At 36.0% G+C, this 14,129-nt stretch overlaps 1 protein-coding gene across 1 annotated transcript in view; it reads left to right on the top strand.

Moving 5' to 3' along the window:
* The window catches only part of LOC109056982 (fibroblast growth factor receptor-like 1), a 77,174-nt gene extending 64,245 nt beyond the window's left edge, over window positions 1–12,929 (top strand). Inside the window, 4 exon segments of the mRNA XM_042769737.1 lie at window positions 2,171–2,248; window positions 4,180–4,468; window positions 5,162–5,508; window positions 11,838–12,929. Coding sequence (XP_042625671.1) covers window positions 2,171–2,248; window positions 4,180–4,468; window positions 5,162–5,508; window positions 11,838–12,244 — 1,121 coding nt within the window. The 3' untranslated portion in view covers window positions 12,245–12,929.
* Window positions 12,930–14,129: the final 1,200 nt, after the last annotated feature.

Raw genomic sequence — 14,129 nt, 5'->3', positions numbered from 1 at the left:
TCTGAAAACGTCTGGGGACTGAGGAGACAAGTTGCTCAAGTTTAGGAATAGGAATGTTGTCCCATTCTTGTCTAATACAGGCTTCTAGTTGCTCAACTGTCTTAGGTCTTCTTTGTCGAATCTTCCTCTTTATGATGCACCAAATGTTTTCTATGGGTGAAAGATCTGGACTGCAGGCTGGCCATTTCAGTACCTGGATCCTTCTTCTACGCAGCCATGATGTTATAATTGATGCAGTATGTGTTCTGACATTGTCATGTTGGAAAATGCAAGGTCTTCTCTGAAAGAGACGACGTCTGGATGGGAGCATATGTTGTTCTAGAACTTGGATATACGTTTCAGCATTGATGGTGCCTTTCCAGATGTGTAAGCTGCCCATGCCACACGCACTCATGCAACCCCATACCATCAGAAATGCAGGCTTCTGAACTGAGCGCTGATAACAACTTGGGTTGTCCTTGTCCTCTTTAGTCCGGATAACATGGCGTCCCAGTTTTCCAAAAAGAACTTCAAATTTTGATTCGTCTAACTACAGAACAGTTTTCCACTTTGCCACAGTCCATTTTAAATGAGTCTTGGCCCAGAGAAAACGCCTGCGCTTCTGGATCATGTTTAGATATGGCTTCTTTTTTGACCTATAGAGTTTTAGCTGGCAACGGCGAATGGCACAGTGGATTGTGTTCACCGACAATGTTTTCTGGAAGTATTCCTGAGCCAATGTTGTGATTTCCATTACAGTAGCATTCCTGTATGTGATGCAGTGCTGTCTAAGGGCCGAAGATCATGGGCATCCAGTATGGTTTTCCGGGCTTGACCCTTACGCACAGAGATTGTTCCAGATTCTCTGAATCTTTGGATGATCTTATCCACTGTAGATGATGATAACAATTTTTCTCTGAAAAACTCCTTGCTGATATTGCTTCACTATTTTTTGGTGATCCTCTGCCCATCTTGACTTCTGAGAGACACTGCCACTCTGAGAGGCTCTTTTTATACCCAATCATGTTGCCAATTGATCTAATAAGTTGCAAATTGGTCCTCCAGCTGTTCCTTATATGTACATTTAACTTTTCTGGCCTCTTATTGCTACCTGTCCCAACTTTTTTTGGAATGTGTAGCTCTCATGAAATCCAAAATGAGCCAATATTTGGCAATGACATTTCAAAATGTCTCACTTTCAACATTTGATATGTTATCTATATTCTATTGTGAATAAAATATAAGTTTATGAGATTTGTAAATTATTCCATTCCTTTTTTACTCACAGTGTCCCAACTTTTTTGGAATCGGGTTATATATATATATATATATATATATATATATATATATATATATATATATATATATATATATTTACTATTAATATAGAAATTATAATTAACAAAAGAAGTGGAGGGAAAGATGCAACATTGCAGGTGATTTTGCTTTGAATTTGCTGTTTCAGTTTTGACTTCAAACTGATGTAGCTCAGTCAATTTCCGTCCGATTCCAACAAATCATACATCATTTTGAAGGTCTTTTAATGAAAAATTGCTCATTGTGATTTTGCCAGCACAGGTCACCAATATTCATTTAAAATATTTTTATTTCCTATTAGTTTATGTCTGTACAGGTTTGTGAATTTGAACATTTGTAAACTGTGTGAGACCGTATCTGAGTCACTTTTAGGCCCAAAATATACTCAATTAATTTAGACATGTTGCTGTGTCTTGAAATGTCAACAGTTTGAAAAGAATCTATTTGGCTTGTATAACCAAGCTATAAAGCTAGTTAACTTAAATAAGAACCCATCCAGATTAATGACAGAGACATTGTTACCACCCTTGTAACACACAGTGTATCTAGCAAGACTGCATGCTTGCAATGCAATGGCCATGTCTACTTTAGCGTGATTGAGTAAACTATGTTTCTGGTCTAATTCTGGCACTCTCAAGCCCTGAAATGCAATGTGGGTATTTAAAGACTCTTAGCTACAGTATAATTTTTGCTCTCTAGTCGGCTGATCAGGAGATAGTAATAGTAATTTTTTATTTAGGTGGTGAAGGATTGCAGAGATTTGTCTGAAGAATTACAGTAATGCTATTGAACACACAAATAGTTGTGGCAATCTCAGAGCATGTGGTTATTTTGATATGTAAATACTCTTTTCCTTCTCTCTTTCTTTCTCTAGATGACTCCAGTGGTAGGAGGGAAGGTGCCAGACCAGCTGGGGAAACAGAGTACTCCACTGACCTGACAGGAAAACTGGGTAAGGTGTTATAGTCCTCTGATCCCCTTTGATCTTCTTAATTCCTGGTATTTATAATTGCTGCCCAGAAAGTCACTGAAAATATGCAGTGCAGCTGCCAAGATGTTTCATAAGCTGCTTTTCATGAAATGCAACTTTGAGTTTGAGATATTGTATTAGAATTCAAAGAAAAAAAATATAGAAATTTTAGAAATGTTTAGACATAGTAAATGCATCGCAGTGCTGCGTATTTGTTGTAGTATAGCGGTGACATTAGATGTAGCTTAACAGCACTGCTATTTTGTTATATTACTGTAACAATGACATTTATTGTAGCATAGCAGCACTGTTGTTTTGTTGTAGTATATTAGTGATGAATCTTGTTGTAGTATAGTAGTGATGACATTTATTGAGGAATAGCAGGGCTGTTGTTTTGTAGTGTAGCAGTGATTTTTATTGTAGCTTAGAAGTGCTGCTGTTTTGTTGTAGCATAGTAGCCATGACGTTTATTGTAGCATAACTTTGCTGCTGTTTTGTTGAGGTATAGTAGTAGTAACATTTGTTGTAGCCTAATAGTGCTGCCGTTTTGTCATAGTATAGAAGTTAAGACATTTATCGCAACATAGTAGCGATGCTATTTTGTTGTAGTACAGTAGTGGTGATATAATTTGTTGTAGAATAGTGGTGCTGCCATTTTGTTGTAGTATAGCAGTGGTGGCATTTGTTGTTGTACACTTGTGGTGACATTTGTTGTAGCATAACAGCGCTGCCATTTTGCTTTAGTATAGTAGCGTTTTTTAGCGTTTAGTTTTTTAGCATTTAGTGGTGATCCACATTTGCTGTGTGGGCCTATGGAAAAACATGTGGCCAACTGAATGGAAACTGAGCCTGTCATAGAGCGTGCAGTTTGTCACCCCTGTATTTCCCCATCAAACCGCCATCTCCAAGCCGGCACACATGTGTCTGAATCTTCCAAGATATTGACAGGGAGCCCTGTGGTCTGGGATTGGACAGTCCCCACAATATTTCCTGTGGCTCACTAAACCCAGGAGTCACACACTCCTACCTCTGAAGCCCAGTGTTTGCTTTGGTAATTGCATTTGACAAGCCAAAGAGCAGGCTATTTATGTGAAGTGTGAGGGGGGAAGCATTCCCTTCCCCTCCGACAGTTGCCCTCTGATTTGATATCGGAGCACCGCTAAACTCGGCATTGTTCAAAGAGGGCCTGACCTGCTTGTTTTTGTACTGTGTAGCATAGCAGTTGTGATGGGAGATGCTTAGTGGGAGATGCTAAGTTCACTATTGTATTTGCTTTTGGGGTGTTTGTTCAGAGTCTGCTGTGAGCGGTAACAGTCAGCAGGGAACTATAGAATGAAGCTACAGAGGAGCTCCTGTTTGCTTTGTCTGATTGCATTCATGGTGTGGTGCTTTACTCAGTAAATTTGCCCACACAAGAACTTCATGTCCGCTCCTTTATGCTTTATTTTCCTTGTAATGTTAGTGGTGTTGTGTAAATTCTGATGATGAATCAGCCTTCCATCTATCTCCCTTTATTTATTTAAGCTCATAAAAGCAGTAATCATGATCATTTTATTATTCAGATTTTAAAATTTTATTGAAATTGGACAAATGTCATAATTATTATTTTAACTAATAAACTAGTATATACTAAAATTTCACCCCAAAATCAAAAAAGAAAATTGAGCCTATTTTTAAAATGCATTCGTTTTTTTTTTTTTTTTTTTTGAGACACTATATTCATTATCCCAAATTCTCATTACTGTGATGTCAATTTGTCAGCTTTATTTCTCTAGTGCAAATAATCTTTTGACATGCTTTTCACAACTAAAGTAGGCTGTAAACCTGAGAAAACTGTTCCAATTTTAAGTTACTGTATTTCAAAATGGAAAGGTGCTGTCTAACATTTTCTTTCCTTTTGTCTTTCTTTGTAGTGCGGCCCCGCTTCACACAGCCGGCAAAAATGAGAAAGCGTGTGATTGCCCGGCCAGTGGGGAGCTCAGTAAGGCTCAAGTGCACCGCAAGCGGCAACCCCAGACCTGACATCGTCTGGCTGAAAGACAGCAGGCCTCTGACACCCGAGGAGGTGGGCGAGGGCCGAAAGAAGAAGTGGACCCTCAGTCTGAAGAATCTTACACCTGAACACAGCGGCAAGTACACGTGTCATGTGTCCAACCGCGCCGGGAAGATCAACGCCACCTATAAAGTGGAAGTCATCCGTGAGTCATCCACCTCATCTCTTTGATGTTTTCCTGGAATGCGATGGAGCTTTTGATGACTTGTATAGTGTAGACAGAAAGAATGAACATAAAGCAACAGTTTAACAGCAGTTTAACATTTTCTCTCGTTACTGGATGCGTTCAAGGGGGATTAACAGTTGTCTGGCATGCTGTAAGAATTTAGGAGGAACTGACCCAATCATTCCTAACAAATAACATTAGCATTCTTTATTAGCAGCACTAACACACTTCAGCCCCAGCCAAACTGTATTAATAAGTTAATGGCTTATTATTTATGCATGATAAAAAAATAACTGATATTTTATTTTTATATAATTCTTACTATTTTTGAAATTTTTTATGGTTTGCTAAAGATGATATGTAACAGTTATTGAATTGACACATAAATAGCTAGCTATGTATACAGTTTAACTGGCAGCCAATTTATTTCATCCCATTTATTTTGCTTCCCAAATTAATTTGCTGCATTTGCTGACTTTACAACCACACACTAACAGGGAGGAGTATATTAATCTTGCTCTCAGTAGAGTCATATGTGACATTTATTACTCAAAATAGCATAAAACTATTTTAGGACAGAAAATAGAAAAAAAAACTATCTGTGCATTATAGACCCGTAATTGTGTTGAATACTGATGGGTAAATAAAATAGTCGTTATTTTTTTATTGAGGGGAGAAATTATTAGCCCATCTTGACAGGCACTCATCCGGTAAACACTACTGTAGACTACGGTGGCACCACATCTTTCCAGTGTAAAGTACGCAGTGATGTCAAGCCGGTTATTCAGTGGCTAAAGAGGGTCGAACCAGGCGGTGAGAGCAAGTACAACTCCACCATTGAGGTCGGAGACCATCGCTTCGTTGTGTTGCCCACGGGTGACGTGTGGTCACGACCAGACGGCTCCTATTTGAACAAGCTGCTTATCACTCGAGCCAAGGAGGAGGACGCTGGCATGTACATCTGCCTTGGAGCCAATACCATGGGCTACAGCTTCCGCAGTGCCTTCCTTACCGTTCTGCCTGGTCAGTATTATTATCTGAGACATATAAAAAGTAAAAAAAAAAAAAAAAAGTGACCTGACATACAGCCAAGTATGGTAACCCATACTCGGAATTCGTGCTCTGCTTTTAACCCATCCAAAGTGCACACACACAGCAGTGAACACACACACACACTGTGAACACACACCCGGAGCAGTGGGCAGCCATTTTATGCTGCGGCGCCCGGGGAGCAGTTGGGGGTTCGGTGCCTTGCTCAAGGGCACCTCAGTCGTGGTATTGAGGGTGGAGAGAGAGCGCTGTACATTCACTCCCCCCACCTACAATTCCTGCCGGCCCGAGACTCAAACTCACAACCCTTGGATTGCAAGTCCGACTCTCTAACCATTAGGCCACGACTTCCCCCTAATATATGTTAGTAGCATTTGAATTTTTTTCCTTGAAATCCACTAATAATAGGCTATTTAGTAAAGGTTTCTTGATCCAAAACAATCATAATTTGTCATGCTGTTTTTACTATTGTAGATACATTAGTGAAAAAGCATCAACAAATACGATGTACTATTATTTTGAACAGTAGTATAAATATATATAGTATATAAATGAAAGACAGATATATGTTAGGGCTAGAAAAAAATAACAGATTAATTAGTAGTGATAATTACTATCTAATGGAAGTATTAGCATCGTTATCGTATTGGCAATACTGGCCTTGATATTATTATGTTAAAAGATAATAAATATTATTTTTATTATTAGTGTTGTTTTTTATTTGTTTTATATGATTTACTATTATTAATAATAATATTTTCCAATATATTATTGGAAAGATATTTCCTTTATTTTGATTCAACTTCAATTTGATTAAAAATGGTAATGTTAGGTATAACTACAATTAATAACAGAAATCTGTCACTTTGTTTTGATTTACAGTCCTGATGCAAATGTAAATGATTTGTGTTATGATTGGCAAACCTTCACATATTGATGTACAGTAGGTGGACATCCAAAACGTTGCTTCTACCGCCGCTCGTACCGCCGCCGCAACGTCTGCAAAGTGCATTTGCAGCTTTTGACCGCTGAGTGGCGCTTTAATCACAAGTTTTCAAACAAGCGCATCAAAGCACATTTTCGCAAATAGACGTCAGTTTTGCCTCGCTGATGTGTTACATTTGACGGCTGCAGTCAGGGAAAATGAAAGAAAAACACTATAGTTAAAATATTTAATATTCACAGATGAAAGTTTGGTAATTATGAAGTTATGTGCATTTCTTAGAACGAATTCAAGCAGGATAAATGTCAAGCCTGTGCCTGAGCCTGTGCTTATATTTTCTCTAAGCTACACAGTATTACACCATATTTTAGATTTGACACATTTAATAGGTGTGCGGTATTATTTATATAATATTAATTATGTGTTATATTATTCAAAATAAATTGTGGTTTACTTTGCATTGTAGCATTAAAAGTGGTAGCCTATTTTAGTGAGCTAGGCAACATGCAAAATGTCAATATTCTCATATATTAGGCCTATATTTTAATTTATATTTTAAAATTCCTTTAATAAAACATGCATTTTTGTTATTCGTTACCTGTCCTTTATTTTGACAGACAACTTCTTGGGAAAATATATTTGTCTGTACACTGATTAAGAAATTGTTGCGTGTTTTATAAATTATTTTCTTTTCTTTGTTTTAGTAAAACGTGAGGCACTGTATAATTTCGTTCCCATTATTTAGGCCTAATTAAAACAAGAAACAAATAAATTAAACCTGCACGATTTAGCTAAATCATTGAAATTCTAAAGAATGGACTGATTAATAAAACGTCCTCAAGATTAAACTCAAGTTCTCTCATTATAATCACCAAAGTGCAAATGATGTAAAAAAGAGCTTCATTAATAGACAACTTCATTGATTTTAAAGGGAGCCGCCGTTACTTGCTTACATAGAATTTGTTAAAAAAAAAAAAAACAATTGCAGCCGCATTTAAATGCAGGTGTGTAAAATGTCTGCGTGCAAGATTTGCGCGGCACGAGTGATGCTGAGTGCAGGCGCAGCATTTATTCTTATTTGTTTTATCTTCATTACAAATCTTGTTTGGTTTTATTTTGGATAATTGCATGTAAAAAATAATTTACGTTGTAATGCATATGCAAAATGTGAATAGTTATTCATATTTAAGTGTTTGTGCGAAAATTATTAATGCGCATGCAGGACAGGGAGGCGCCCTCTAGATCACTTGAATTTTTTCCTGATAATGAATTAACTTCAAATTGTGGTGTCTCACATACATGAGAAATATATCTACAGAAAGCTTGAAATGTCTTTTAAACGAATCAATTCAGAATGAAAGCATTATGTAATCTGTGAAGGTTGTATTTCTCTTTAAAGGCGCGTCCATGTGGAGAGAGTCAGCACTGTGAATTTCATCTTGCAGCCGAGAAGAAAACATTTGTTTATTAATAAATAATTAAAATGTCAAATTTTTTACAATTATTAGGCTACTTCTGCCTGTGCTTTGGGGCAAACTTAATGCATGTGCTTGAGCGCGGAATATATTAAGGCTCATTATGGATTATAGATGTAAATGTAATATAAACCTGCGATTAGTTGAATAATGACAAATGAACGACTAGTAACTAGAAAAATCTTACATGGGAGGCAGACCTCTTAAATAGCCTCTAGACATCGCTGTTAAAGTTTTTAAAGCATTTTATACGCGTTTGCATAAATTCTTCTTTCAGAACGGTCTGTAATGGAGAGATACCTTAACACTGATTTTTCCTCCGAAACACAAAAACGAAAATTGAAATAAAATTGATCTTTTTTTTGAGAATGGCCAACCCTTCTCTGCAGATATTGTTGCTTCTGTTTGGGCATTGTAAATAGGCTACAAAAAAAATAAAAATAAATAATAATAATAATAATAATAATAATAATGTCTCCAAAAACTCCAAAATGTTTTTTTGTCATGTCTGTAACGCATGTGTATTCCCAAATCTAAAAAAGCCTATAAAACATCATAGACGGATCATACTGATGTCTGGACTCTGTTTGGGATTTAGAAAAACATAAAGAGATGGTTCAATATATTGGTTATTAAAAGGCTACATTCTGTGAGAATTTATATTTCATAGTCTAAAAAAATATTGTTTAGACGAAACAAAATAAAATTAACGCAACAGTTTGCGAATGTATTTATTTATTTATTTTTTTGAGTTAAGGCAACTTCCTCTGAAGTTATAATAACTAATAAACTATATTGCGCTATACATTAGTCAACATTTGAAGTGGATCAAAACCTTTCTTCAAAGTTGCCCTAAAACCAAAATGACGAGTCCTGTCTAAACCTGTTCTGCAAGTTTGATACCGTCATAAGACACTGTCCATATGAAAGACTAAGAGATTCACAAATTTATTTAAACCTTTATATAGATATACAGAACTACCCCAAAACCCCCAACCCCCTCCAGCTGAACTGAATTCGGTCTGTTTGTTGGCTGTGAGGAACGGTGTTGTCATGTTACTGGGTTGAAACATGCCTGCACTCACAGCAGCCCTACTCTTTTTATTCATTATTTTCCCGCGCAGCCCATATTATTGTTTTCACAAGACCATAATAATAACAAATTATCAATTGATAATTAATCATTATTTTACGAAAATCATTGTTATTTGTGAATGTAGCGTTTGCGGAAGGCTTTAAGACCAAGCGGAGTCCTCCATCAGCTGCTCCTGCTTCACAGCGAGCGGGACTCGCGCTAACTGCACCCAGCTTCAAAGTCCGCAAGTTTTGATTTAACTAACTCAGTTTGAGCGAATACAACTTACTGATCATGAGCCCAAGATTTAGCAAGACAGAAAAACATTCAGTCTACCTGAAGGAAGATGTATTTCATTGTAAGTTAATGCTGTTAAATAGAGAGTTAAATAGAGAGAGAGAGAGAAATAAAAAAACCCGTGCTGGCTATTCCTAAACTTGGAGCTCATTATATTGAAGTACAAATGCAAACACCAGAAGCAAACTCTGTGTTATTTCAGTGAAAAGTATGCATTGTGTTTATTCACAGGCTATATGGTTGAAATAATATTTTAGTTCAAAACTTTAAGTGCCATTGTTTAAAATGCTTTCATAGACCTTAAGTTGTTATGTTTTTTAGTTCAATAATTTTTGTAATTTCACAGTATTTTCACCTCTAAATCACTAACCTTTAAAGTCACAATTCTATAATGGTCAAATTTACTCAGGCCGATGGCACTTTTAAATACATTGTTTTTTTTGTTTGTTTTTTTTTAGAATAATTGTAGCTTACATAAATAGGTGAAGCAAAACAAATATGAATAATATTTGGATCCGTCCCTTATTTTTGTCCCTTATTTTCTTAAAGAATAAACACTTCTTTTCTACAAGAATAAACATGATAACATATTATTAATTAATAGAAATAATTTAAGCAATTAAAACCTGATAACATAATATTAATTCATAGAAATAATTTAAGCATTTAAAACCTTTTTTTAAAAACTTGAACTTCCAATACTATTAAACTGACTTTAAAATCTCAAGGAGTTTATAAGTTAAAAAGGGTAAAATGTCACAGTGCATGTTAAATAGCCTAAATGAACTTGTGTTAACAAATATAATTAGAACTAACAATATAATTCGATTTTTTTAAATGAACAATTCCTGTATAAAATGGGACAGCAACCTTTATATCAAACATGTTTAAATCGTCTACAACTGAGCAAACGCGCAAGGCAGGTTTAGCGTGCAAAACTAAATGAAAAATAAATAAAAAAAATAAAAAACCCTGGATAGCCTAGATTAGGCCTAGACTCTGTTCCTAAATATATAATAATTATAATTACCCCACAGCAACACATTTTAACCGATTAATCACTTTTAAATATTTTATTTATTTATTTATTTATTTATTTTTTAAAACAGGCTAAAAAATAAATTAAGTTTGTGAGAGGAAAAAAAAAAATATATAAGTTATGTATAAGTTGCATTTTATTACATTCAGAAATAATAACGGGCTGGCCTAATAATGTTATAATGTGGCAACAGGATATTTTTAGTTCTCTTCACTTTACAACAAATCCTTTAAATTTAACAAATTTATCAGAACAGATCAATAATTACAAATATATAATTCTAATGGATAAATAAAATTGCAGTATATAATAATATAGGCTTAGCTATAAACAAACTAAAAAAATAAATGAATAATAATTTAAAGCGAACCATAAGGTAAGGTTGGGCTCTTATTCGGGAGAAATCCAAATGTTTCCATATTCGTGATGTTGCCTATTTCAAGCTTAACTATTATTCATTAGGAAAAATAGGCTTTGTAGTTCACGCGTGTTTCAGTATCAACGAAAAAAAAAAAAATTTATAGATAAATCATAATTAACAAAAATATGCCAAAGTGGACCGCTGCTCGCGCCGAATGGCACGGTGAATGGCTACTGTTTCCAATGAATGTGCGCGAGGCCCCAGCGCGATCAAACAGCTGAAACAGAAAATAAATTTTTTTTGGTCACACAGTAAAGGCATAATTCAAAAATGCAAAGTGTTAGCAGTTTGAAAAATCAAGAATAATAACAGAATTAATAATAATTATTGCTAAATGCTGGACCGTTCTAATTTCGATCTGCAAATGGAACCTGAAGGATTTTTTTTAAACCAAGAATGAACCGAAATGAAACATTTAGCTTTTTATCCGTAATATATATATAGGCCTTATATTTAATGACTGTTTAATAACAATAGCAAGCATAAGATCCTTTGTGTAAAGGTCTTCTTTTAATTTTTGATGAGTAGGACTGTAGCCTAAGACTATCCTACATTTTGAAATTAACTCACTGTACATTTTTTAATGGTTTTTAAAGATGGTACAATGTTATATCAAAATGTTATTGTTGTTTTACCTCCTCCTTTTTATCTCATTTTACAATTACATTCAGTTCGCAATCCGTCTCTTTGCGCCAACTGGCGCTAGTTTCGCGAATGAATTTAACACGCGACTGACTTGCAGTTAACGCCGCGGCCCTGCGGCGGCGGTACGCGCGGCGGTATTACTCATTTTGGTTGTCTACCATCTGTAGTCCACACTCCTACAGGGTAAATAAAATCTAAATACTGGATCAGCATGAAGATGTGGGCAGTTGTGTTGATGTGCTCATGGTCATGATATCAAACAGTACCATAACAATTTCTGAATTTTTGCATTTGTTTCTAGCCTGAATTTCCCATCTGATACTCTTCCTCGTTATAAAGAAATTCAACCATGTCAAATAATGTGACACTGATTATATTGTGCTTTTCTCATCTCTGTCTTCATCCAGACCCAAAGCCGCCATTCTCCCCGATCCCGTCAGTTCTGCCTCCCAGCCTTCCCTGGCCTGTCATCATCGGCATCCCCGCAGGAGTGGTCTTCATTTTGGGCACCGTCCTGCTCTGGTTCTGCCAGTCCAGGAAGCACTGTTCCTCAGGAGCCATAATCTCCGGCCAGACTTTACCCAACGGCCACCGACAGCCACCCAGAGAACGGTCACTCACAGCTGCCGATAAAGACTGCATCAGCTCCGTCACCTACGAGGAATATTTGGCTCAGCAGCAACAACAACAGCTTCTGCTGACCCAAGCTGCTCCCAAAGTCTACCCAAAGATCTATTCAGACATTCACACACATACCCACTCGCACGTGGATGGCAAAACTCACCAGCACCAACACATCCACTACCAATGTTAGCATTTACTGAGGTCTTCATACTTACAGTGCTCTGGTTCCTTCTTCAAAGATCTCCTCAGTCTCTGGCGCAACATTTTGTCGCCAAATTAGGGCAGCGTGTTGGCCAAAATGGGCAAGGTCTTCCTCAAACGCACATTTCTTCTCAAAATCCAGAGAATGGAAAGTCAGTTGAGCCACGATGTTGCAGTCTAACCAGTCCCTCGCTCTGAATACCACAAGCATAAAGACATTATGAACAGTGGGGTGGAAAAGGGCAAGGCTAAGGAACAAATGACAATATCTGAGTCTGTTTTGAAATGGAGAAATGATTCACAGAAACATTGCTGACGGCAAACACTTTTGTAGGTTTGTATGGGACAAAAGACACAAATGTATTGTCTCTTCAATCTGCTTTCAAACTGTGATTCCGGAGCGAACTGATGCTATGATATTTGAATACGATTTTTTTCATAAGCCCATTGACTATTTTTGTGGATGGGGCATAAGAAAATTGTTTGCAGATATTGAGAGATAAAGTTACAGTTTATTTCCTGTAACAGTTTATATGCTTTAAAACCGATTGAATACATGAGAGCGTATGTTTGTGTTGTTTTTGCAGGTATGGTCGACCTTGTTTCAACTTTAAGAAATGGTGTAGGTTCAATCTAGTTTTCTGTCTAACTGTATCTTTAATGGAAAAAGAGAATATCCTTGAGCTCTGGTTATATCGTGACTAAAGATATGATGAGATCGTGGCATTGTGCGTACTGTCAAGAGTTCCTTGTGTTTTCATGAACTTTGTACTTTTATTTTCAGGGCCTGCTCTGAATAACCTGAGGTACCGCAATCCCATAGTTCCTCTATGGCCTTGTTGTTTTTTTTTTTCATTTTTGTGAAAGGGGGGTTGTATTTTCATAAGCTTGACCACTATAATGAAGACTGTGTAAAATGCCTTTGACTGCTCATGTAATGGCTCCCCTTTAATATTTACAGAAGTGAGTCAAGAGTTTCAAAAACAAACATTAGACTGAAACTCATTGTCCGTGCATGTGTTTACCGTGGTGTTCATGGTAAAAGTTCAATGCTGAAAGGACTGTGGGAATACAGGGAATGCACTTAACAAAGACATCTGCTAGCTACTGTACTTCAGTATAAATCTTTTTGAAATTCATTGCCCATTATTTTAAGAAAGTCAGCCAAAAGAGGAAGCATTGTAAAACTTTATTGATTCTAAAATAGTTAATTTATTTGTAAGCAATGTTTTAATGGTTTGAATTGGGCATTATCTAGATGTTTTAAACCAAATATGAGTATACATAGCATTGTCTTCCCTTAGCTGCAGTGTAAGTCATGTAGCATATATCAAGTGTTAAATATTTATATGTGCTGTTGGAAAAAAAAAAAATGAAAAAACACCACAGTTCTAATTAGTTATCTCTGTATGGACAATCTTGTACAGTCTGGCCTGTTTCATGTTAAAAAAAAATGTTTGTCACATTGAAAAATTAAAATCATTTTAAAATTATAAAATGATAAAGCTCTTGTTCACCAGGTATGAAATTGTGTTGTCATTTTCTATTAATGTCATTAAAATATCTGCTGTTACAAATCTTTATTTGGAATACCATAAAATGTGTCCAATTTTATACATACTGCTTGAAGTGACAACATTTTATTAGAACCTCAAAAATAAATTTCTGATTTGTGCCTATTTTTCCTATCAGCTGTATTGAAGGGGTCATCAGGTGCTCATTTGATATAAGTTGATATGATTCTTTAGGGTCTTAATAAAAAAAGTCTATAACATACTTTGGTTAAAATTTCTCAATGAAATCTTTTCAACATCTTTATTACCTTGTCAAAATGAGCTCCGTTTTTAGCAAGCCATTCCAGTCCATGTTGCTTT

The sequence above is a fragment of the Cyprinus carpio genome, chromosome A14, assembly GCF_018340385.1.
Source record: "Cyprinus carpio isolate SPL01 chromosome A14, ASM1834038v1, whole genome shotgun sequence".
Classification (NCBI taxonomy): Eukaryota; Metazoa; Chordata; class Actinopteri; order Cypriniformes; family Cyprinidae; genus Cyprinus; species Cyprinus carpio.
The sequence above is the reverse complement of the archived record's forward strand: the minus strand, read 5'-3'. Positions and strand labels throughout refer to the sequence as shown.